The 27768-nt window shown below is 37.1% G+C and overlaps 1 protein-coding gene across 4 annotated transcripts in view; it reads left to right on the forward strand.

Moving 5' to 3' along the window:
* The window catches only part of Cdh11 (cadherin 11), a 168632-nt gene that overhangs the window by 127583 nt on the left and 13281 nt on the right, over positions 1–27768 (forward strand). For all 4 annotated transcript variants that reach the window (XM_004663484.3, XM_045142398.1, XM_045142399.1 and 1 more), the window contains 5 exons: positions 185–372; positions 6249–6502; positions 16079–16215; positions 17906–18039; positions 18257–18374. In XM_004663484.3, the coding sequence (XP_004663541.2) occupies positions 185–372; positions 6249–6502; positions 16079–16215; positions 17906–18039; positions 18257–18374 (831 nt within the window). The remainder of the gene's footprint in view (positions 1–184; positions 373–6248; positions 6503–16078; positions 16216–17905; positions 18040–18256; positions 18375–27768) is intronic.

The raw sequence follows: 27768 nt of genomic DNA on the forward strand, positions 1-27768 counted from the left end.
TATTATTTTAGTATCTTTTATGAATGCAACATTTTGGCAAGCAGACCATCTCAAACCATTCACTTGCCCTATGTTTTCAACCAATAGAATGTTCAGTTTCAATTTACAGGGAATGATTGAAATTTGAAATATTACAGCTGTCAAATAAGAAGGGAAATAAAATTACCATGTCTTCTTCTTCCAGGCGTGTATCAGATGTCTGTGTCAGAGGCAGCTGTCCCTGGGGAGGAAGTTGGAAGAGTAAAGGCTAAAGACCCAGACATTGGAGAAAATGGCTTAGTCACTTATAATATTGTTGATGGAGATGGTATGGAATTGTTCGAAATCACTACAGACTATGAAACACAGGAGGGTGTAGTAAAGCTGAAAAAGGTGAGTTGGAGCCATGATATGTGCCAATGGTATGGCTTGATTTACCAACAACTATGCAAGAGAAAGGGAGTTACACATAAGAAATGAGAGTATGAGCAGCAGGAGGATTTACTCACTTTACAGCCAAAGTAGGAGCTAATCTGTTTTGGAACAATTCTCTGAAGAAAAACTAAATCAAGCAAATAAGCCTTGATTTTTCAGGCACATCCCCTAGATTCTTGAGCTCTGCTTAGTACACTCTGTTATTCAGACTATGTCGAGATGCTCAGAAACTTTTCTTTATCTCACCTATACACAGTATTTGTTTTGAGACCCTCTGTGAAACTTGAACCAGTCCTTTCACTTTTTTCCCTACACTGAACCTGCAGAAACAATGAAGAAACCCCTCTTATTCAGACCTTTTGATTAATTCACTGTAAGCAAGACCTTCTTTATCTTCTTCTCTTGTTGTATAAATTCCATATTTAGTCAGGACTAATGATTAGTCAGAGATAGTCATCCTCCCATTTATTTTATACATGAAATAGTCCTATGAATATAATATTGTTCCAATGCACAATGAGATCTCAACTTAATTTTGAGACTGAGCCTCAGAGACACTCAGGAGATGATTCTCCAAAATGCAAATGGAATTCAAACACAGACTGTCTTGGAGATACTTCCTTCTGAAGACATTTTGGAAATAACTTAGCTAGCATGTCAGATGAAATTCACTGTCAAGTGAAGAAATAGTTACGGTATTTTTCTAAAGCAGTTTCCCCCCTGATTTACCACTTGAGAAATCAACGTCTCTCCATCATCACAGTGTATAGAGCGTGAAATGTGAATTGAATGATGGGATTACCTTGGTTTTAATCAAGCATTCATTTTCTACTTGGATTTGTAGCATGAATATTAAGTTGCTTGGCATGATGAGAAAGATTAGACTGTAACCCTGATTAAAAAAAAAATTAAATTGAAGAATCAATACAGAAGCCAGTAGCTGGAGGGGAGGAGGTATTGGAGTAGGGAAAGATATCCTGGAGGAATCTTTCAGCAAGGGCAGCATGAAGTGATGCGCCCTGAGAAAATGGCCTTTCATTGCACTGGAAAGCATATTGTATTGAGGGAAAATATGTAAGGGATACAAAGCAAAGAAAGGAGAGGAAATGACTATCCTAAAACTAAAGAAAAGGAGGGGTGTAAAAGTCAGGGTGAGCCTTGGGTACATGGTGCAAAAGTCTCTAGTGGTGACGATGGATTGGATGACCAAAGAAACCTCATTATCAGTCACAGGAGGATGAATCCTATTCCTTCTGGTGCCTCCTTTGAAAAGTAGCTCTGTGAACTATATGTAGCCTTATGATATCAATTTACTTTGTTATTCAATATGACTATTCCTCCTGCTTGACATTAACACATAAACACTGACATTAGCAATTCTGCCTCCCATATTCTCACTGCTCAAGTAATTGGATAGTGGATTATGCTAAGGTTGTCACCTATTATCAGGGCATAAACACACACTCATATCTAAAATCCTGAAACATTTATATCACTCCTGAAACTCACACATGGCAAATGAGCTCTCTGCATATGATTAATTTGGGTACTTTCCTCCAATTCACTGTTTATTATAGGCAATGGAATAATCCTCTTCAATGAACTGACATTTAGCTTTAAAACAATGTGCAGTATTATTTAATTTGGAAGTAAACACTTGCCTTTACTTATGACACAGTATTTCAAATGTTCACCAGGAAAAAAAAAAAAAACAATCAAAATAGAATTAACAGATTGAAAATATGAGTCTTTGTTGAAACTAATTATATACAACTTAATGATATAAAAGCATGTACAAAGAGCTTGGAAGTATCTTTTTTTTTAAGTTATTCTTTAATACAGGGTTTTCATTATTGTAGTTCTTGAGTTCTAATTATTTGTCAGGCAGGCTGTTAGAGAAAGCTGGGGCTCTAAACTATAGGATATTATATATATATATATATATATATATACACTAATATATTATATATATATATATACACTAATATATTTTATATATATATATACATATACACTAATACAGGAGATCGCAGCCTAACAGGAAATCCCAGTGAAAATATAGTCATAGTAGTGGGGTTTTCCCCAGCTTTCCAATGATGATGTTTCCAGCTGGACAATATGCACAAGGGGTTTCAAAGTATCTAGACATGTTAGATCCATGTTCAATCACTGCGCCTCATCTCATTGTCATGATTACAGTTAAAAAATATAGCTCTACTTATTGACAAAAATCCTTGGAATGATTGGGAGCCAATTCACTCTTGATTTTAAAATAGGTGTATCGTTGTAATGAAGTGTCACTGCATACGGACCATGAATGACTTTTCATAGGAGCTGATCTTAAGTTGAGTCTTGTTAGTTTAACAGGACTTTTCATGACAGACAAGGAGAACAAAAGAACGAAAGACAGGAAATCAAGTCCAGAAAGTGCTTTATATCAGTAAAAACAGAATGTGATGGAAAGACTGTAAAACTTTCAGACCTTAGAGTTCTGAAAATGTTTAGTAAGGCCTGTTGAGAGAGTGTTGTTGGAATTCAAGGGACACATTTAGAAGAACTGAAAGGCAAGATACTTGGGGAGGTAGTGGGGAGGAATAATTCAAGATATAACTTGTAGACAGATTCATTCAGATTTTGAATACTTTGTAAAATATTTTTTGACTTCTGGAGTTAGGTCAGAATTTCATAGCAAACAAGAAAGATTCTGCTTTCAGAGTATGAAACCAATGTATATGCAGTTAGCTAAATAACAATGTAAAATAAAGGTGAGACCTTGGATGTCTTGGTAACAGTAGGGGAGAAAAAAAATGTGTCCATTGCAACATCATCAATTTCTCAGAACTCTGAGCATACTACTTCCAAAATAGTGCAAAAACAACCTTATGAGACATTTGCTTGTTTTAATGAAACTAATTTATATTTGATATTTTAATATTTTGTCTATATATATGGATGTGACAACATAATGTTTAGTATAGTTATAATCATTGGGTGATCTGATTTGTTAACTTAATGTCATATCATAAGCATTTTACATGCTGTTATATAATATACATAATCATTTTTAATGACTACATAGCATCCTGTCTTATTGAAAGACCATTATTTCCTTAATAAAATCTCACAGTTGGAATTTCTGCTTCGTGTGTGCATTTTCCCAGATTAGATATAACCCTCTATTATATCTAACAAATCTTATGCATTTTTGAATATTGTTTGTGTGGCTTTTCTGTTGAATGAATCCCTCAGGGAGAAATTTCAGAGGTGGGGATTAGTGAGTAAGGGGCATTGAGATTTTTATGGCTAGTGCTGTATGTTGCCTCATTTAGCTTTATTTCAACTGTTCATAACATGGATATAAATGCCCACATGGGGAACTACCTCAAATCCTTTTTGGAAGGAAAAAAGGAATAAATTGTAAATAAATGCTAAAATGTTAGCCATTCATCAGCACTACTGTCCATTCAATCAAAATGATTGATTCACACAGTCACACAGAACTGTCATTCCTCGGTATTAGAGGGATATAGATTGACAAAGATCAGGAAGACACAGAATATTCTTTGGGGATGTTCTGCTCCATCACAGAAGAGCAGCTAATGGGGCCCTATATACCTGCTTGGAGCAGTCGAAGAGGCAATGAGGCTGAGAACACTTAGTAGAATCTCACCAGTGTGGGAAAAGAAGTCGTAGACAAACATTGTAAGCACCTGTAGATCTTAGCTTGTCATGATATACATTAAATATTTCAGTGAGACTATAGCATGGCCACACAATTCCCAACATCCATGATGCTTTCCAGTGGGAACATCGCTCTGGGTCCTTACATGTAGGCCTCTGTCAATTTCAAAATATTCTGCTCTGGGAATGTCATTAGGCTGAGAAAATCTCTCTTTTCTTGTTTGCACATTAGTTGGTTTCAGAATCACGATAATTCAGTTTATTCTTTATAGAAATTACAGAGATTTCTGAGAAGTCATAGTGGTCTTATATTTCCATTCTATAAATATCATCCCTTCCTGCTTTTCAGCAACACACAGTCAAGGACAAGGGAACATTTGGATCTTATCCAATATGATAGATGTTGGGGAGGCTCAAGAAAAGTTTAGCTTAAGGAAAAAGAAGTGTTTTTTTTTTTTTTTTTTTTTTCAGGGCAATGGAGGTGAGAAAATGACATAAAAAGTATTAAGGGTGCATAACAGGTTTAACTGTTCTGTTCTGAAATTGTGTTTGTCTATGGTCTGGAGCTATGAAGAAGTAGGTCAGCCCTTTCATTGTGTGCCCATTCACAATACATCTGTGTTAGGCGAGTGGCAACAGTCTGGCCTGCAGATGCCTACCTTAAAAGATGAAGTTTTGGGCTGGAGAGATGGCTTGGCGGTTAAGCGCTTGCCTGTAAAGCCTAAGGACCCTGGTTCGAGGCTGGATTCCCCAGGACCCACGTTAACCAGATGCACAAGGTGGCACACGCATCTGGAGTTCGTTTGCAGTGGCTGGAAGCTCTGGCACGTCCATTCTCTCTGTCTCTATCTGCTTCTTCCTCTCTCTGTCTGTCACTCTCAAATAAATAAATAAAAATGAGCAAAAATTTAAAAAAATATGCTTGTTTTCAAGGAAGACTTAAAAAAAAAGATGAAGTTTCCTTCAAACATTTAGTGCTTAGCATCATACACATGCTGATTTGAAAGTTGTGTCCTAGGCACAGACTCTTTTCTCTGTTACAGTTCACTTTCTCCTTTGCTGACTAACTCCTTGTGTTTCTTTTTCTTATTCAAAATTAAAGGGTACTTGCCATCAATTTTCCTGTAATTGTAGCAATTCAAATGTTACTTCTTCTGTGACATGTTTCATATTTTTGTAAAAACCTATACTACTTATACTTATTATTCCTTAAATCACCCAATATTCATACATGTATTCTTTAAAAAAGGAAGCACTGTTTTCATTGCCTTAGCACATACCTCTAAGAGTATGCAACTTAGAAAATGAATGTAGTCAGAAAAAAAAAAAAAAAGCAACTATGTCATTACATTTTACTTAGGGAGTATGACAGATCTCTCTCTCTCTCTCTCTCTCTCTCTCTCTCTCTCTCTCTCTCTCATACATACACACACACACACACACACACACACACACACACATACATACACACACACACACACACACACTGCGATGTTCAGGACTGAGAGAATTAGAAAAAGAATAATTATACCAATAAAGAAGTTAGTGTTATTTAACAACCTCCCCTACCAAAATGTGTTCATAAGCTATAGTAAGTAATCTCTTGCATTTGCTAGTAAAGGGTACTGTCACAGATTTGGGAAATAGAATATAGTCAGAAACTTTAACAATAAAGGTGAAAATGTCATGAAGATAGATGCATAGTATGTTTGTGGCTAGAAGCAGGGGCCATCATCAAATAAGGAACATCTTTTGTCTTTGACTCAAATTCAATGGATGTTCTTACTATCAAGAATTTTAGTACTTTACAGAATAGGCCAAACTAATAATCTATTATTTTTGTTCCCTTCTTTAGATAGATTTTATTGACTGATTTAGGCAACCTTAGGACACTGAATAGAATAAGGTTTGTTTAGTGGCAGGGGCTGGCTTTGTCCTGTCATTTTTCTAGAATTACCCATGAAGCCCCATCTACAGTCCAATAATTGATTTGTCTGAATTTCTGGCCAAATGACTTGTGTAACTAGATATTGAAGAGACACTAATTTTCCCTCTTTAAGAAACTATTTATGTTGCCTTATGAAATGATCAAGTCTTTGTTTTCATTAGTCTTTCAAGGAATCAGTTGTCAATCTTCTCTCCATTCTTATCAGCCTGTAGATTTTGAAACCAAACGAGCATATAGCTTGAAGGTAGAGGCTGCCAATGTGCACATCGACCCGAAGTTCATTAGCAATGGACCTTTCAAGGACACTGTGACAGTCAAAATAGCAGTAGAAGATGCTGACGAGCCTCCTATGTTCTTGGCTCCAAGTTACATCCATGAAGTCCAGGAAAATGCAGCTGCTGGTACTGTGGTTGGGAGAGTACATGCCAAAGACCCCGATGCTGCCAACAGCCCCATAAGGTACAAATGGATGTACTGTAAGAACTTGGTTAGCAACTTTTGAGACAAAAGATTTTGGAAGAGTCTTGTGGAACCAGAAGCTTCTGTGTCAAAGTGGGTCCAACCTTATCAGGTTCAATAAAATTCAAAGTTAAGATTTTTAACACATGAGTTCCACTTTATCTCTGTTATTAACTTTTGGAATAGACTGGCTCAAACTATGTTACTTCCCTATGCAAATAATTTCCTATTGTATATTAGATGATATAACCATTAGCCAGCATTGTCCTGTCTACCTTAAGAGCTATGATAAGGAATAAATAATGGTTATAAAATAATTATAGTAATTATAATTTGTTGAATATCTTTCTATGTTTCAGTCACTCTTGTAGGTGTGTTAGATATATGATCTAAATTATTCCCTTAACTTCATTGTTCTGTGAACTGTTATCACTGAAACTGTGAGAAAGTTGGGATCAGGAAGTAGAATGTATAGTTTGAGATAGCTGGTCTGTCTGAACACTTTGACAAAGGCAGCAGCATGTAATGGGGTTTTATTATGATTAGTTTTTGTTGCACAGAAAAGCAATTAAGAAGGCCTGATACCATACTCTCATTCCTGATCTTGTGTTAGTTAGTGAGTGGTGAGGCTGATAACAAATGGGACTGAGTGATGAGATGAGGCTGGGAAGGGACTGGACCACAAATTTAAGATTTTTTAGAGTGGCGATTTCTAGTTATCGGAAACCCAGTTCCATAGACCTGATTATTATTTTTTGTCCTTGTTTTTGTTTTGTTTTCCTCCCTGTGGCCATTTCCCTAATTCCTCTCTTCCTCCCATCTACCTTGCTGGGGTCTCCCTGCTTGCCATCTCCCAACTACCGTAGTACCATCAAACTTGTCACAAAAATGACTATTTTTTTAAATAAAATGTATACCCAAAGATAACACCATAGCTCCATTAAAAAAAAAAAAAACAAATTCAATGATTAATTTATCTTCTATTAATCTTCCTGTGAAAAATAAAAATAATATCCTTGACTTAGTTTAAAGAACTTCTTTAATCCCGCCCTCAAATCCAGTCACATTCTGTGAAGTCCATGTCTATTCTCACTCACTCTCACTCCTCACTCATCGTGTCTTCTATTTTCATGTTGCAGCCCTGCTGTTTCACATGGCTATACAGCATTTGCTTGCTCTTTGTCTCATTTGGGGGTCACTTCCTTTAAGAATTCTTTCATAGCTCTCTGAAGTTGGAGCAGATGTCCTTCTCACTGGCTCTCATCTAACCCCAGTTCACCATGCTACATCATGGCGACAACTTGGGATGTACATTGTTATCACTGGATGACCCACTCGAAGCCAAATGGGGATATGTCTGTCTCATCCAGGGGCTGACAAGTGTAAACCTGGAGGTCAAATCCAATCAAAACCTCCTCTTTCTCTCCATCCTCCCTCCCTTTCCGTATTCTCTTTCGTCCTTTTCCATGAAAATTACCAAAGCATATAAAATTCATTCTTTCAAAGAAAGCAGTTCTTTACTTTCAGTCAAATGGACTAATGCCTTATGGAACTGAAGTTTTCCATGTAGTATGTTGTTGAATTTCAGTGCTGCTATAGGATGCACCTGCATTTCATTTTTATTGCCAAATATCTTCTCATTATACAGCTGAAAACTACCTTGTGCACCCATGTGCCATTTGCATGCATACTTGGGTTCTTCTGGCTGTGGGCTTTTACAGATAATGCTGTGTAGATGCAGCTACATACAATTTACCTACATGGGTTTTCCTTTGCCTTAGAGATATAACCGCAGGTAAAATTGCTGAGTCATATAGTATCCTTGTGTTTAACTTTCTGAGGAAATTGCCAAAAGGTTTTGGCAATAGCTATAACATTTTATAATTTTGTCAGCAGTTTTTGAGGTTCTAGTTTCCTCACATTCTCATCAAAATATGTTGTCAGTGATGTTTTATCTTATTATAGCCATTCAAGTAGTAATAGATAGAAAAAGATGTGCCATTATGGTTTCTGCCTGTGTCAGTAATAACTTTTGACAAAAAGTATCTTTACAGGTGTTTATTGACTATCTGTACATCTTCTTGGTGGAAATGTCTGTACATATCCTTTGTCACTTCTGTACTTGGGCACTCTGTCTTCTTATTGTGGAATTATAAGTGTCAATTATATATTCTAAAGCTAAACCCTTATCAGAACAATGGTCTGTAATTTTTTCTCAATCTATAAATTATCTTTTTATTTTTTTGGATAGTATCCTTTGATGCACAAAGGTCTATTTATTTATTTATTTATTTATAAGGTGGGGGAAATGAGTGTGCCATGGCCCCCAGCCACTGCAAACAAACTTCAGACATATGCACATTCTGTGTATCTTGCTTACATGCATTTTGTGTGATCCAATCAAATCCAAATCCTTTGGATTTGAGGCAAGTGTCTTAAATACTAAGCCATCTCTCCAGCCTCACAAAAGTTTTTAATTTTGATTATGTCCACTGGTTTTCCCTTTATTTGCATATTTTAGAAATAATTGCTTAGTCTGCACAAACTCATGAATATTTATACATTTTCTTTTGAGAAATGTTATGCTTTAGATATTTTATTTAGGTCCTCAGTTTAACTCAAATTGATTTTTGTATGTGTTGTGAGGGAGGAGCTCATAGTAATTACTTTGTATGAGGATATTAAGCTGATCACAGAAATCTTGTATTATTATTTCTGGACACTGAATTTCAAACATTGATCTATATGTCAGTATCATAGAGTTTTGATTACAGTAACTTTGTAGTAAGTTTTGCAGTTAGCAATGATGAGTCTCCAAACTTTTTAAAAAATATATTTTATTTATTTATTTATTTGAAAGAGAGAGAAAGAGGGAGGGAGGGAGAAAGAAGAGACACAGGGAAAGAATGGGCCTGCCAGGGCCTCCAGCCACTGCAAATGAACTCCAGATGCATGTGCCCCCTGTGCATCTGGCTTACGTGGGTCCTGGAGTGTTAAACCTGGATCCTTTGGCTTTGTAGGTAGATGCCTTAGCTGCTAAGCTATCTCTCCAGCCCCCCACTTTGTTTTTACTAAGTTTTTTTTTAACATTAAGTTTTATAGGATGGTGGCAGAGACATTCATTTCTGTGGTCTGTGGATACTTTCCTTTTTATATTTTTAAAATTTCATCAGCATACAAAGAATTATTTTTCATTCTGGCATTTTCTTTTTATTTTTTCAGGTAAGGTCTTGCTCTAGCCCAGGTTGATCTGGAATTCATTATGTAGTCTCAGGGTGGCCTCAAACTCATAGTGATTCTTATAGTTCTGCCTCCCTAGTGCTAGGATTAAAGGCGTGCCCAACCACTCCTGGCCATTATGATATTTTCAAAAACATTTTTTAATTATTTTTCCCTTCCCCTCCTTCCACGCTACAAACAGAGCTTAGGTTATTTTGACAGAGACCTTATATCCTCCACAGCCTACAATGTTTATTAACTATCCTTTGGCATGAGATGCTTGCTGAATCCTCTTCTAGCTCATTACTAAATCCTTACACTAAATACAGTACATACCCATAGCAGATGTCTAATAAATATTTATTGAATGAATAAATATCACAGCACTGACTTGGCTTAAAAATTCAGGCTTACAAATTTGTTGTAAAAGGTCTGGAAGTAATGTCATCTCATTCAGGCATTTATCCCTCAAACCTTTCCCACTGAGGATTCCTCATCTATAAGGGAAGAGAAATGCTTATAAAAAGACCTGGATAGATGTTTTTTCCATTGAAAATATACAGGCAGCCAATATCTACTTAAACTTTGTATAACATTGTTAACCATCAGGGAAGTGAAAATCAAAACAACAATGAAAGTTATCCTCCTTCCAGTTATAAAGCCTATTACCAACAAGACAAAAGTAAGAAATGCCAAGAAGGATGTGGGGGATAAAAAAACGAAATGGTGCACATTGTTGGTAGAAATTTAGGTTAATATGTTCATGTGGAAAATTGTACAGAGAGTTTCATAGTATACAAAAAATCCGCCACATGACCCAGCAATCTTGCTCTTATGTGTATACCTTAAGAAACAAAGTCCATGAATAGGATGTCTACCCTCCTATGTTTATTGCAGCACTACTCACAATGAAATTGAAAATAAATAGAACCATACTAAGTGTCCATCCACAGATGAATGGATAAAGAGAATGTGATTACATCCACAAAGCAATACTATTCAGCAATTAAAAAACATGAAATCTGTCATTTGTAGCATATGGATTGACCTGGAGGAAATAAGCCAACCCAAAAATAAAATAAAAAAAAAATCAGAAAACAACAACAAGAAAGCATAGAGCATGATTTCACTCATATGTAGTCTTAAAAAACAAAATGTCTGGGGAGATAGCTCAGTTGATAACGTGGTTGCCATGTAAACATGAGGACTCCATATTAATCCCCAGGGCCCCTATAAGACAAAGCTGGGCATGGAGGACATCTTGTAACCCTGGTGCTGAGAAAGTGGAGACAGGTTAATTTCTGAGGCTTGCTGAGCTAATCTAGTCTACTTTGCATGTTCTAGGCCAGTGACAGATCCTGTGTCAAAAACAGTGTGTTTGTTCTTGACGAATGACACCTGATGTTGACCTCCTGCAACACACACACACACACACACACACACACACCCTAACACATACAAGTAAATAAATAAATAAGAGCTGATCTTATAAAAGTTGAAAATGGAATGGTAGTTACCATACATTGGGGAAAGTAGAAGGGCTGAGAACACGAGGAAAGGTTGGCCAATAGATTTAACATTAGCGTTAGATATAAAGAGTAAATTGTAATGTCCTGTTTCATAGTACTGTGTCTGCAGCTAACAGTAAGATAGTGTATATTTGGGGTAGCTCCATAAAAAAGTACTGGATGTTCTCACCACAAAGAAATGGTAAATTTTGAGAGAATGGGTATAACTCTACTTTGAAAATTGTGTAATAGAAACATTTACTGAAGCTTCATACTATCTATCTATCTGTCTATCTAATTTCATTAATAATCATATATTTATTCAGTTGCATATGTGAGGGCCGGGGTAGTGCCAGGACCTCTTGCTGAAAGCAAACACAGAACACAAAGTACCACTATTTGTATCCAGCTTCATGTGGGTGGCTTGGAAATTGGACCTAGGTTGGCAAGTTTGCAAGCAAGTGTGTGTAACCATTGAGCAATCTTTGCAGTCCTCTATGCATATACTTATATGAGAACAAAAATAAATTTTTTAGTTGTAGTCATAGGAAAAAATAACTAAGAGCAAGGTCTGAGGAGATGATTAAGCTGGTAAATAGCTTGTCACACAGGTGTAATGACCTCAGTTTGGATCCCTAGATCACATACAGTGCTTGGCATGGTGTTGTGTTCCTTTAATCCTAGTACTTGATTGGAAGGAAGAGGAAAATCCTTCAGGCTAATTAGCTAGCTAGCATAGCCAAACCAGTGAGCTCGGGATTCAGAGAGACACTACCTCCAGTAACTGAGGCTTGTGTGATAAAAGGAGATACCTGAAATTAATCTCTAGCCTTCACAGGCACATATGAACATACACACTTGCATGACATAAGCATATACATAAAAAAGAGCTGTAAAGACAAAAAGATTACTTTAGGCATGGAATATAGAGTCTATTCATTTCTACCTAGAAGGGTGGTAGGGCAGATGGAATACCAATCTCAGAGAGGTGATGTGACGTCCTCAAGGCTGCCTGACTAGCATTGGAGACTGGATTTTAGCTCAGATTACCTTTAGGCCCACTATAACTCAATGGTAACTACTAGAAACATTTCTCCAGGAAGGATTGACTCTCCTAATGTTATTTGTGTGGGGAGAGCCATTAGGTAAAGACGGGGGATACTTGTAATTCCATTAAACTACTTAAAAATATTCATGGTGTAAATTTTATATGACATACCTGATGTGAATGTAATATGATTTATATTTCATGTACAATATCAAAGTGCATTACAGACTTTTTAGAGTAGCAATGACATAAAGACACTTTGGAGTGACTCTTATTTTCCTCTGCACTTTATTGTCTCCAAGGGGCCACATCTGAAATTAATGTATCTGAGTCATATTTTCAGTGGTAGGTAGTTTTATTTTTCTGTGCATGTAGGCAACTTTCAAGTCTGTAATTGTCTATGAATATTCAATATCCTACTAAAGCCACCAGCACCCTCTTGAGTGCCTGTTCTTAAAATTGTCAGACAAACTATAAACCACAACTTCTTATTCTCACTGTCTAATTTCCTGATCATCACTTTAAGGCAATTTATGACTTTGGACATGTATGGAAGGCCGTATACTATAAAAATTTAGCTGCTCAGATATTTTCATATCTCTCTTCTTGAAATCCATATCACTTGCATATTTTGTATTGCTTAGCAATTACATCTTTCTTAAATCTACTCTCCCCTTGGTTTCCTGAATACTTATTTATCCTGTCTCCTACCTGCTGTCTTGTTAGGTCTTTGATGACCATTCAAATACTGGAGGCTCCCTGAGACTGTGTTTTGACTTCCAACTGTGTGTGCTTATAGGGGTTTCTGTCATGCTACTATTGGAATGTCTTGATGATGCACTCTCTCCCTCTAGGAGAAATTTCCTCCCTATTCCTGTCTGTCTGTCTGATATTGTGTGCTGTGCAGTCTTGTCCCTTCATTGCTGTTTCCTTCGCTGGCTCACTCATTCACTCTAAAGATATTTGTGGGTTGGAGATGTAGCTCGGTGGTAGAGAGCCTGATGAGCATGAGACTCTGAGTCCATGGCCTTTACTGAAAAATAATAAAAATATGGTATTTGTGAGCTCATATTTAATGTCACATACTTTAAAAATAGTTAATTATATCTTGTCTACCACATAAAGTTTTGCTCCCTCAATATTGCAGCATACGCAAAGTTGAATTTCAACCTTTCCTGTCTGCTAAGTTAAATTTACTTTGTGTCTCCCCATATCTCCCACTCAGACACTCAGGCTACTAACTACCTAGTACGCTCATGACCTTTCGTGGATATCCAGTGATTCACTAAATCATGTTGGTACTTTCTCTTGGGGGTGTATATCTGCATATTCATATGTGTGAATGTGGGCACACATGCCACAGCATGCTTACAGAGGTCAGAGGACTTCACTTTGCTGGCCCTCACCTATCTCCTTGCTTTAGGCAGGGTCTTTCATTGCATTGTTCAGCACTGCGCTCTCCAGGCTGACAGGCATGTGTGCTTTCAGGTGATTCTCCTGTTTCTGTCTCCATTATTTTTTCCTCTTCGCCACATTTTAATTTATTTATTTTCAAGCTGAGAGAGAAGAGAGACAGAGAGAAAATGGGTGTGTTAGAGCCTTAGCTGCTGAAAGCAAACTCAAGATGCATGTGCCACTTTATGCTTCTGGCTCTATGTGGACACTGGGAAATAGAATCCAGGTCATTAAGTTTTGTAGGCAAATGCCTACAAAACTGCTGAGCCATCTCTCCAGCCCCATCTGTCTTCCTTCTTGCTCCAAGAATATTCAGATTACAGGCGCTAGTGATATAGCATCTGACTCTTTACGTGGGTGTTGGACATCCAAATCCAGGTGCTTGTTTGTCAAGATTTTGTCTACTAAACTATTTTCTTAGTCCTTTCCCTTCCCTTCCAAAACTGACACTTGTTATCACATGGTTTTCTCTCTCTGGAACTCTAAAATCTACATTTTTTTTTTTTTTAGAAAAAAACTACACCTTGCTTTTAAACTTTTGCTCAGACCATCTTTCTACCCTACCTTATTAATTATTTGCTTCTCTCCTCAAAGATCTTCCATTATTAGCATTTGGCCACAGGATAAAGGTCACCCACAGTCATTTGAGGGCTTCTATAATTTGTCCTCAGCATAATAACGGCAGGATCAATGCCAAAAGTGATAGTCATTTTTGTTGAGGGGGGGTATTTTTTTAATGTGTGAGGCATGAGATAACATGTTAAACATCTATTGCTTCATTTAGTTCTCAGATAACATACAAGTAAGATACAATTACCATTCCAGTTTAAAATATAAGTATGCTGAGATCCACAGATTGTAAGTGGCTTTTACAATAAAATATAATTCAGCTGATATATAATAGAACATTACAATATCTAGAATTTTCCAAAATCAAGACTTTACAAACTTCACATCTATAGAGTATCTTTAGTTATCTTTCTTACTATGGATGTGTTATGTTGTCAACTAAAGAGCAAGCTCACTTCTGGCAGGAAATAAGCCTTCCATTATTTTTCTATATCGTACTGTTAGCTGAAATCTCAGTCAATGAGCCTCTACTGACATTGATGAGATGTGCAAGCAAGTTCAGGGTCATGACTGGGCAGTGGGAGAGCCATGTAGTCAAGAGTCCAGTTTGGATGACCCCAGGCTTTGAATAATTTAAAATACTGATATATGGATGGTCTCTTTTTCCTAGAAAGGACATGACTTGAGATTGGAAGATCTGGCCTTCAACATTAGATTCCCTGGAAATAAACAATGTACCTTTTAAAAATTCCCATCTTATTTACATCAAGGAGAATAAGTTCCATGGTATCCAGGGTTTTTACTACCTGTTATTCTTTTATTTGTTAATTATCAATAAATGCCTTTAAATTTGTGCATTCTACAAGTTTTAGGAAAATACTAACAAGACCTCGCAGAACTGGAAACTATCCACTTTTGGATCACAGCATATGTGAATTAATACGACTCATCTTTTTTCTTCCACGTTATAGAGTTGGTAGAGTGAAGTGGTAGCAGCTTTTGAGCTCACTATTAAACCAAGGCTCCATTGCTTTCCAGCTCTGAGTACCCTGTCCAAATCATCTCACCTTGCTCTCCCTTAGTTAGAGGCCACACTTCTTTCCTCATCTCCAATCTGCTCATGCTATTGTGTTTGTTTCTACTATGCCATGAAACCCAGCCTGAAATGAGTAATGTATGGGCAGAATGAGCTACAAAGGCAAGTCTGCTTTGCAGTGACACCTTGGAATTCAGTAACAAGGAACCTCTTCATCCCCAAAACAATTATAATTTAAAAATCCACTAAAATCTTGTTCATGCTCTTCTTTAAATACAGAGATTTCTGATGTGTAGGGCTGTAAATGGTTTTGATGATGAGTTTAGATAAACTTGAAAGTTTAATATTTCATACATAAAAATTTGGCAAATGTTTGATACATGTGTGACTTTCTGAGTAATTTAGGAGCAAGACAAAAATCACTCCCCAAATGCAAATTCACAAATATTCAAATGCTGGGTTATGGTAGTAAATATGCAAAAATATGGAACTCATTATTATACTTCTCAATCAAATATGCTAAACAGCATTTTTATTCATTGTACTGAAGAAGGAATCCCTATGTAGGAAAATGTTTTCTATAAAAAATTCATGTACAATGTTCAAAAAATAAATTTGATTAAAAAGAAAACCTAACTCAAGTGATTGGTTGAAAAAAACATGTAACATGGAGAAAAATATTGAAATACTAAGCTGCTCTGTACGTCTTGGTCTAATTGCCTTATTTACATTCTGCTTAGGTATTCAATTGATCGTCATACTGACCTCGACAGGTTTTTCACAATTAACCCAGAGGACGGTTTTATTAAAACCACAAAACCTCTAGATAGAGAGGAAACCTCCTGGCTCAACATCTCTGTATTTGCAGCAGAAATTCGTAAGTAGTCTCCTAAGGGCTTTGATTCTACTTTAACAAATATTAATTCTTGAGGCTCTATATTCTGAAAAAATGAAATTGCTAAGAGAGACTTTTTATTTTGGTCTTAAGGATATTTTTTCAGTCTTTAAAAATGAGAGATGGCTTAGTAGATAAAGAATCCCCAGCTGAAATTAGATTATCTGAGTTCAATCCCTGGGCCCCAAGTTAAAAACAGTAAGTCAGAAGAAATAGCAACTTTCTGTTACCCCATTGTGCTGACACTGGTATCAAAATGGGAGGCAAAGTCAGGAGAGGTATCTGGGAGCACAGGATGTGGCAGAATGTAGACAGAAACCCCTTCTCTGAAATCTTGCTCCAAATGAGGTGTACAGGTATGAACCAGCCCACAGTTGTCTTCTGACCTCCTCATGCCATGGTATTCATGCATGTGCCCACAGTCACACTGTGCATGAGTACAGTACACTGCACTACACACACACACACACATATGCATGCACACAAATAATAAGCAAAAAATTATAGGACATAAAAATATTACTTTCCTTTATCTGCCTATGATGTTACATAGACAAATGAGGTTGTTTTCAGTTTCTTTGGAGGATTTGGGTACATGCTCACCAAGATGGCTTGTACCCCTCATCAGTTCAAAACTCATGATCATCATATAGTATAAAAATAGCATACCCATAGACAAGATTTTGGGATTTTGCTTACCTAGAAACCATTAGTTCTTGAACTTGGCCATCAAGGCCTGCTTGTATCTCAGGGATGGCTTATTATATCAAAGACCCCTAGACCCATTCTCAGAGCCCGAACCAGTAGATTTGGAGTATAGCTAAGAATTATATATGCTACAAAATCTAGATGGGTCTGACACTACTCAGGACCTTGCTTTGAGAACCACTATGATCACCTGGTCTATGGGTAGGCTACACTCCATTACAAACCCTTAGAATTAAAATAAACCTCAGCATCAGTCAGCAAATGTGAAAACGTAGTTAACTTCTTACCTAAGAGAGACACATTAGGGACTCCCCCTGCACTGAATTTAGCACACATCACATCCACGAAAGGTGTTGTGCCACCATTGCTGAGGTTAGTCAGCTCTCCATCACTGTGACACGTACCTGAGAGAATAGGTAAGGGAATAACACAAGTTCAAGGTTGCAGTCCATGACTGGTTTTCTCTGTTACTGTGGCCTTATGATGGGGTCAGACAATCATGGAGGGGAACACATGGTACAAAGCAGCTTATTTCCTGAAAGATAGGAAGACAGGAAGGAAAGGAGAGAGAGAGAGACAAAGAGAAGGCAGGATGTATCTTTACCTCATTCCAGGACATGTGCCCAGCAACTCCCTTCCTTAACCTGGTCCCACCTCCTATTTTTTCACTGCTTCCCAATAGTACACTAATGTTGTGAATTCATCAATTGATTAGTCTATTTATGAGGTCAGAAGCCTTTGGATTCACTCACTTGCTAGAGCTCATCAGCTGTGAATAGAATCAACCTCCCCCACAAAAGCACAACCCAAGGGATACTTTCCTATTCAGACCATGACCGTGCTTTCCCCTGAGCTACCCACATGGGGTGGCGGGTGCTGAAAGTTATTCTTTCCCAAATTTTACACTGGACCAATGTATATTCCTACAAGACATTCATTTACTGTCTTCATTTTCTCCTTCCAGACAACAGGCATCAGGAAGCCAAAGTCCCTGTGGCCATTAGGGTCCTCGATGTCAATGATAATGCCCCTAAGTTTGCTGCTCCTTATGAAGGCTTCATCTGTGAGAGTGATCAAACCAAGCCACTTTCTAATCAGGTAAGGTCACTTTGCTCTGCCCAGGCTGTAAGCAGTGCCTTTGGAAATAGAGTTTGTTTTTTAAAGCATTTCCTGGAAATCTCTCCTGCTGCCCAAGGAAGCTCCTGCCCTAATTTTGCTCTGAAGCTTTGTTCTTATTGAAACTAGCTAGGAAATCCTGAATAAATGAAATGCCAATGTCATTATGATTTGTTTATGGGCCACCTTTCTCTTTCAGCCAATTGTTACAATTAGTGCAGATGACAAGGATGATACAGCCAATGGACCAAGATTTATCTTCAGCCTTCCTCCTGATATCATTCACAACCCGAACTTCACGGTCAGAGACAACCGAGGTTTGTACTAGTGTTCCCATGCAGTCAGAGAAGTAGAAATGGAAAACAAGTGGGTTTTCTATTGCGCAGTGCATGCACTTTCATTAATCTAATAGTGCCTCTCTTTAAAGAATAAACAAGAGATAATAATGCCACCTCCATTTTGACACATTGGTTCATTTGGCACATATGCATAACAGAGTCTAGTTTTCTTTATTTTATTTTTTCTTTCTTTTTTTGTATTGGCTTTGCTATTCATTAAACTGGGCAAGCTAATTAGGAAAACTTACAGGGTCAGTATGCAAAAAATAAAAAAGCCCTTCATTTATCCTTTTGAAAAGAGATTGATAAGCCCTTGGGGGAGAAGAATATGAATAATGATATCAAGTAAAGAGATTAGTTCAACTTTGTAAGGCAATATAATCTTTGAGACACAGGCCTCCTTTCCCAGTATAACTGTAATGCAGTGCCAGTGAGAGTAGACACTTCATATCTAAAAATACCTACAGAATGGTTGTTTACAGGAATTAAAATAAGTCACTGTTTGTCCATTGTTAAATGAAGTCTAGCAAAATTTACTATGAATCTTGCTTATTGTTTTATCAGCAAAGGAGGTTGCAGACTTGCAGGATATTAGATGTTTTGTTGGCATGGCCTTACGGTGATGCCATCCCAGACAAAGTTGGTGTCACAACCAGAGGCCAAGGACGATCTTTTGACTCCCAGCTATTTGTCTCAAAGCATTTCTCCTTAGTGCAAACTGTGCATATAAACCTGTGGCAGTAAAGGTCTGAAAACAGGAAACTATCACCATCATCTAGAATGGGAACAAAAAGTAGACCATCTGAAAATACATGTTTTCATTAGTCCCAATTCCAAAGTTATAGATGGTTGCTTTCCTAGTGACTGAAAGAAAGCTTATGGGATCATTAACATAATAAATATTTTCTCTCCTCTATCACTGCTATGACTATCACCAATACCATAAATTCTAGTAGCTACAATTCAAACATCATGCTAAGATTCCTCACCTGTTCTAATCAATTTTCTTGTCCCACCACATGGGGTGTTACTACTATTACCTTTCCCATTTTACAATTGGGAAAAATAAGGCATTAAAGCATTAAGTGCCTTAAAATCAAGTAACCAAAAAGAATTTAAAGCTGTGTTTTCAACCCAAGCACTCTGAAGCTTGATGTTATTGCCTAAACTTAATGCTATATAGATTTTGAGTGAATGTGATTCAAATTTGTCTAGTATACATGAGGCCCTAGGTTTAATCCCGAGTAATGAAAGAGAGGTTAGTTCACTAAATTGTGTGGGAGTTCTCTGCCAAGAGTACACACACTTCGGGTGGTACACATATTTAACATAGGACTTTCTTTCATCATGTTATGTTTACCTGAAACAGGGAACCTGGTATGTGGACAAACATTTACTGCTTTGATAATAGTTGAATTGAACAAGGTATATGTGAAGATTTTGTAAGGCTTTCTGCAATAGGTGTGTATCTGTATTTTAGCCCATCAGAATCCTTGCAAATAGAGCTCTTAAGGTTTTCTGTCTTCCCAAATTCACTTCAGTTTCCACCCTGGATATACAGCCCTGTCTATTGCTCCAGCCTAGGTTTACATCAGTTTTCTGATGAACAAATCCTCACAAAAATGTATGTGTTAATATATTTATCTTCATCTATATTGAGGAAACTTGTTCAATTGTCCACAAAATTTTGGGGATCTCTTACGTTTACTATGCTACTATTTCTTTTATTATCTGCTTTCTTAAATATATGTACTCACTGCTTTTTATTTTTTTTTTGTCTCTCTTTGTTGACATAATTCCAAAATTCCATTTAATGTCTGATTCATGGTTCAGTTCTGATCATAATCACTGCTTGTGGAACCCCTCCTGCAAATAGCAGGCTATTCCAGGCTGTTCTCAGTGGGCCAACTGCATCTCCATCACCTGCCCTCTTTTTTTATTTTTTTAATATATAGTCATCATTAGTCGCCTTAGCCTATAACCATCCAACTACTTGTTATTCACTAAGGGTTTCTAAGTATTTATCTTTATCTCAATACTTCTCTGATGCTGGCTGCATTGTCACAGAATTTTTATGACCACAGATGAGCCGACCAAACAACCACCCAATTCCTCTCCCTTCCCCTCCCCTCTCTATTAAGAGACTAATCATACTGTTGAGCTATACTTTTCCAGAGAATTGCTTCTTTTCAAGAAAAATTACTTTATTAACTATGGCAAATAGTTAATGAAAACTCCCATGTTTAGAGCTATTATAGAACCTTAAAGCAAATACAGTCCTATAATTATCATTTAATAGAGTTTCTTTCTACTAGCTCCTAGAAGTAATTACATATTGAAGTAATCCAAAAGGAATAATCACATTCTACATCCTATTAATAGCCGACTGAGTTACCAAATTTCTCGGCCGAGACTGTTTTCCATAGAAAACATGAGATAATGGTTTATATCATGCTGAGTAAAAGCATCAAGTTGCTTTCTCCTTGAGTGTTTACTTCCATTATGCCATGTAAATAATCACTATTGTGTTTGCCTACACTCAGCATAAGCATTCCGTGTCTTTAGAAATAATAAGAGAAAAAGACATCTTAATACTAATCAGCCTTGTATTGCATTTTATCTTCCTCCATGGTACAGTCTGTGCTTCAAAGCTGCCTCAGCAGGTAGCAAGAAAGTAGAACACTGGATGACTCCTGGACATTTAATTCCATCTTGGCTTATTAATATCAGGACTGGTGCTGTTTGGACAGATATAGAGCTGTTCTGTCCAGGTTTTGTGATGCATTTACTTTGAAAATATTCGACTTGTGACATCTCTAAAATCACAAGAAATGTGTAATGGATAAGAAAAGTGCAGGGGAGGGAAAAGACCAAGAATAATCCCTCTCATCTATCCAGCTCTTTGCTGGCTTATAAAATCTTTTCAGAACTAGTTCTACTTGGTTCTTCAAAGAGCCCATATGGTATATATGTTGTATATTTTTATCCCAATTTCAAACATGAGACTTTGCATTTGAAAAGTCAATAAGCTGTCCAATGTCACATTTCCAATAAATGAAAAAACCTAAGTCTGAATGTTTAGGGTCTTATTTGGTACATGAAACATGCTATAAGCTGAATGTGAATCTCATGTACTTTATAGTTAATTCTTTTTGTCGTTTTTTGAAGTAGGTTTTCACTTTAGTCCAGGCTGACCTAGAATTCACCATGTAGTCTTAGGCTGGCATTGAACTCATGGTGATCTTTCTACATCTGGCTCCTGAGTGCTGAGATTAAAGGCAAATCACCATGCCTGGGAGGCTATTTCTTTGTAAGCAGTCTTTGTTTACTGCATACATGGTTAAATAAAAATAATACTCATAGAGGAATAGTTTCAATTCACCTTACCAACCTAGGATTTGGAAAAGGTATGAACAGAAATTGAAAAACTGCTTCAATTTCCATTTTAATCACAGCCATAATAATAGTACTAAATATAGTTGTAAATTTCTTTATAATTTTCTTCTATTGAATAATTGCTACATATCCTCTATAGTAGGAAAATTAGAGCACAAACAAGTAGAAACAAGATTGTTTTAAAAAACTAATAAAATAACTTGATAATGTATTGCCCAGAAATCATCAGTTATTTTGTTTTTCTATCCAGAATTTTTTGCATATAATTTTTAAAGGAAAGAAATTTTAAGCTATATGTCCATTTTCCCACTTAGTCTGTGATATACATTATTCTGCATCAATATACTGATGTCATTACCTTCTATTTATCATTCTAACTTTGAACAGACAATATCAGTTTACATTTGTCTTTATAAATATATTGCTTTCATACATCATTGCCAATTATGTGATTATTATTCTGGGACAAATTCCCAAAATGTAATTACTAGATCAGAAGCTTAGAAAGATTCTGTCACAGTCAGCCTCACCTTGCTGGGATAAAGTTTCAAGTCAGGCACAGTTTATGGAAGGAATGGTGTTTATTTGAAGTTTACAGATCCAGGGGAAGTTTCATATGGCAGAAGAAGCTGCCCCCTCTGTCAGATCACCAACAACATAAGCAAGCACACTCCAGAAATCCCAGGTAGAGCTCAAATACTCTGAATGTCTTTGGTGCAAATTCAGATCTACCCCCAAACACACCTTAAGGCTGGACTCTAGGATCCACCCACAGTGACATCATGTTAATAACTTTAATAAAACTACTGAATCTATCACAGGACATCCATTCAAACTACCATAGGCTCCCTCACCCAGCCCAAAGTAATATCAGCATTCATTTATCTTTCCTTCTTCCTTAAGTATCATCTTTCTCTTTCAGCCATTCATTCATGTGAATCATACCAACTACCACATTTTTCAGGTATCCTCTAAGTATTACATGGGAAGAAATCAGCCATTCCCAAATACTTTAGAAAGCTGTCATCATTGTCTTCTACATTATGTGTGATTAGGAGTTTGGGAGCTTCCTATTCTTTTCATTCTTTTGATTTACTCGAGTTCTAATACATTTTTCCTTAATGGATAAATACATTCACCTGCTGAAACTTGACAGATAATGTCTGCACACTACTGTTATTTTATTGCTATTTTATAAATTTTGGTTTACATATTCCTAGAGAACTAATATAGAATTATTTTTTCAGGTGCCTCATGAATACATTTATGAACTTTATAGCATTCATTCTACATTTATGGATTAATTTACGGACTAAAATGCTAAAATATTCTTCCATCCAGAAATTTGGTCTGCCTTTTTGCTGAAATAATTCTTTTATTATCTTTGAATGGATTTGAGGTTTAGATTTGAGGTTTAATTAATTTTGTTGTATGAATTTCTTAAGTTTATGGCTAGTTATTTTATATTTTGGATGCTGTTGAAAAATCCATGTTTAGGTTATATTTTCAATTCCTTTTCCGGATTTTGTGTTGTCAGTTTATTCTTTTATATGATCTCATCTTTTCCTCCTTTTTTGTTTGTTGTTTTTCAAGCAGGATCTGTCTCTAGAACAGATTGGCCTGGAATTCACTGTGTAGTATCAAGGTGGACTCGAAGTCACAGTGATCCTCCTACCTCTGTGCTAGGATTAAAGGTGCATGCCACCACTCCCAGCTGCTTATATCATTTTACTTTATTTTAAATATTTTCCACTAAGTTTGAAATAGACATATACAATAAATCCAACTTCGTTTTCAAATAATACCTCATAGTTTTATAAGTTAAGTTTAAGCATCTTATAATAGCAAAAGTATCCTAGCTCCTTTTTTCTATTCTTGGTACCATTGAGATAATTCATTTCTTTTGTATATAAGCATGCATGTGATGTGATAAAATAATTAAACCGAAATATCCTAACTCTGTGGCTCACAATTTTACATTTCAAATCTCTTGTTCCAAATAGTGATCATTTGAGAAAGGGTAAAGACCAAGCTTTGGGGATTAAATTCTTGCCTTTGCTATTCATCCCTGAAAAAATAGCAATATCACAGTAATACCTGAGTGTTTTACACATAATCCTGTTCATACTCTAGGAAATGTCATCAGTTGTTATACCATACCAAATTTATAAATTAAGCTGCTATTCTGGGAAATAAAAACACTGATATACCAGGTGCTGAGAACAAAATTACAGTATATCTCATCCTAGATCCTCAAGAGTGCAGGCTTGGCAATGGGCAGATTCAACTAAAATTGAATTTTATCACATCATAAGGAATATTTGATTTAGTAATTGTTGATTTATGAATAGTGGTACATGCCTGTAACACTACTAAATTGGGAGGCTGACAGAGGAAGAGTTCTAGAGCCACGAGTTTGAGCCAAGCCTGGGCAACATTCTGAGATGTCATTGCAAGCTAGAGAAAAGGAAATGTACATTTTTTGGTCATTTGTGCAGTGGAAGGAAATTTCACGATCTTATAGTAAGTTTCTATAAGAAGAACCATGCATATTTGCAGGATTTTTCAGGTGAAGCAATAGAAAGGGTAGATCATTGTGCTTTACAAAGTGCCATCCCTCTTCTATTTTGATTCCCACTGTAGCTGATGTTTCTTGCAGTTTGCCTTTGTGGCTTTTATTAAAACTAAGCATTTACAATCTTCACAATCCTAATCCTTTTTTCTATCCTTTCATAATCATAAAAGATGAGCTGTTCTCATATCTTTTGTTCAGGAACTATCCAAAGAGTAGGCCTACATAATAATGAGTAAGTAAAATTTTGGTGTCAAGGAGTCTCCTAAAGTACATCCAGAAAAATTAATTCTATAATAAATGTGAACCTTATTTAGACATACGTGTGTTCATCAACTTTCTAAGTTACTATAAGAAAATAACTGGTTTACTGACCTTTACAGTAAGACAGGTTATTTTGGCTCACAGTTTTGGAGCTTTAGGTCAATGGTCAGTTGGTCTATTGTTTTTGGGCCTCTTAGGATGCAGCACTTCCTATCTGGAAACATCTGTTAGAACAAAGCTGCTTACCTCCTGACTTACAGGTAATGAAACAATGTATTTCAAGGACAATTCCCCAATAGTCCAACTTTCTTTCTTTACACTCCATCTCTTAAGTGCTCTGCCACCTTCCGATAAAGCCAAACTGAGCATTAAGACTTTAACGCATAGGACTCGGGGACATTCTAGGTAGAAACTATAGCAAATGGCTTTGCTAGAATTATTTACAGAGGAACTATGACTATATGATGTTCTCCAGATTGTTCTGACTACAGCATTGCCTTTGCTTTACTAATAATGACACCTCCCAATTGCTGACTGTCGTTTTTATGTTTATTATTTTATTATTATTAACAATATATTTTACATGGATACATCATATATTGGTACACACTTTTCCCTCATACTTGCCCCATTCTTTTGGGAACCCTGCTCAGTGGGGTTGCAGGTATTCTCCATGGGGTTGTGGTTTATACATTATGGGAGCAACAGTCAGTTATTTTGGGGGATAGGCAATGCCTCTGGACATGATAACTCAACCTGTGGCTTTCACAATCTTTCTGTCCCTCTTCAAAAAATTTCCCAGTGCCATGGTGGGTGAGTCTTAAGTCTACTTCAGTGATGAGCTCTTACAACCCTCTGGATCTCTGTTTTGGTAGGTGTTGAGTATCCTCAGGGTCTTTCTCCTACACCCTGGTGCTGGTTATAAGGTTCAACATGGAAGCAACACTCATGCTTATCTCCCCAATTCCTTTGTGGTTTTCAGCTATGGCTTGGCTGGAGTGCAAGGGGTAGTTTATCTCCTTCAGTCTCACTACCTTCTGAAAAAGAAGAACAGATTCTCCAACAGAGAGTGAAGTCAGCATAGTTTAAATGGGATAAGCATTATTAATTTAGGGAGAATTTGATGTATGTAACTTACTTTTTAGCCAAAGACTAGAGAGAGCTTGACACTGGAGAACATAATCTTTATCTTCATAAGATTCTGATCTGGTTCCCAATTCCAGATATGTGCTTCTTTACCCTGAGCAGATCTTTTAGCCAAGCACAAAACTATTGGTTACCCACTGAGGCTGTGTGCCACTATTGCACTGCTGTGTACAGTGTATCAGGTTGTTTGCTTTTGAGTATCTTAGACCTCTGGTTGCTCAGACCAATGGTGGCCATTTTCCCCCAGTAGCTTATGCAGTGCTTTCCACACTAGAGGAACTAACTGTGTAGGGGATGGCTTTCTTATGAATTCTAGCCAGGTCTCTCTGTACTCTGTGTCAGTAGCATATGATGTCAGCAATAGGGTTTTAGCTTCTGCCTCAGGTGGGTAATCAAGTGCTTTGACCGAAAGTTGTCTTAATTTGGAGACCACATAGGTCTCTCCAATCAACAGCTCAATGTCGGTAGCAACCAATCTCTGGTACTGGGAGTTACAGGCCAAAGACAGGAAAAAAAAAAATCTTTTAAGCTCAGGCTTCATCCCACACTTACCAGGGCCCTACTTCTCAGGTGCTCCCCATTTACTCCTGTTGAGGGTTATATCTTTTAGGCTATCTCCAAAGATAAAGGTTTCTATGGTATCAGCTCATTTTGGATTTAATTTAGTGTTACTTTCTCTCTTCCTCCTCTTCCCTTCCCCCCTCTCAAACCCTTCCATTCCTATCGTCTGGGCCTTGAGTTGCCTATCAGGTATGTCATCAACTCGAGCAGGTCCAAGTTTGGAATGGCAGATACTTGACAGCATGTTGTGTTTGTCTTTCAATGATTATTTGAGTTCACTGAGTAGGATCCGCTCTCTGTCATTTAAATCTTTTCTCTGAGTTCTTCTATTCTCTTAAACTGTAGTAAAACTTCAAAGCACAGAGAACCAGACATTCCATGGCTACTTCATGTGCAGTTTGAGTACATCATTGTCTTTCTTTCACTTACTTTGGCCTTAAACACTGGGAACTTCAAATCATTGTCTAGCCAAGGAGGTGATGATGCTCTCACATGCTCAAGCCTTCCCATAGCCTAAGGTGAACTTCCCTTCCCTGTTTCTCCTTTATTTATTTGTTTATTTACTTATTTATTTATTTATTTGAGAGTGACAGACAAAGAAATAGGCAGAGGGAGAGAGAGAAAGAGAGAAATTGGGCATGCCAGGGCCTCCAACCACTGCAAACAAACTCCAGATGCATGCGCCCCCTTGTGCATCTGGGTAACGTAGGTCCTGGGAAATCGAGCCTTGAACCAGGGTCCTTAGACTTCACAGGCAAGTGCTGAACTGCTTTAAGCCTGACATTTAATGATGGATTCTCATAGATGAAGCTTTCTAGTCATCTCAGCCACAATGGGTTTTTCCTGCTGTGTGTTCTTGGCACACTGTGCTAATTATTTTTTCTAATTCTTCATTCTAATTATGTATTTCTTTTTTTTTTGCAATAATATATGAGCTTTCTTGTGCTGTGACTGGGCAATGCCTCACAGTATACTTTCACATCCTGTGGCTTTTATGTTCTTTTTGGCTCCTCTTGCACAATGTTTCCTAAGCCTAGGGGTATATTAGCATTCTTCTTTGGTATTGTGCTTTCTGATTTTATGTTTGGATGAGTTTTCAGTCTCCTCAGTATCTACCATCATGTGCAGAAAGTTCTATGGGTAGAACTGACTGGTGCATTCATAACCCCACTGTGATATGGATATCCTCAGTAATGAAGGCATCAGTGCAATGGGGGTGAGGAAGAGGAGATATAAGAGGCTAGCCTGATGGGGATAGGATCGCTTTGTAATACGTTCATATTTTAAACTTTAAAAACATAAATATAGGGCTGGAGAGATGGGTTAGCGGTTAAGCACTTGCCTGTGAAGCCTAACAGCCCCTGTTTGAGGCTCAATTCCCCAGTACCCATGTTAGCCTTTGGGGCACATGCATCTGGAGTTCATTTGCAGTGG

Source organism: Jaculus jaculus, chromosome 1, assembly GCF_020740685.1.
Source record: "Jaculus jaculus isolate mJacJac1 chromosome 1, mJacJac1.mat.Y.cur, whole genome shotgun sequence".
Taxonomy (NCBI): domain Eukaryota; kingdom Metazoa; phylum Chordata; class Mammalia; order Rodentia; family Dipodidae; genus Jaculus; species Jaculus jaculus.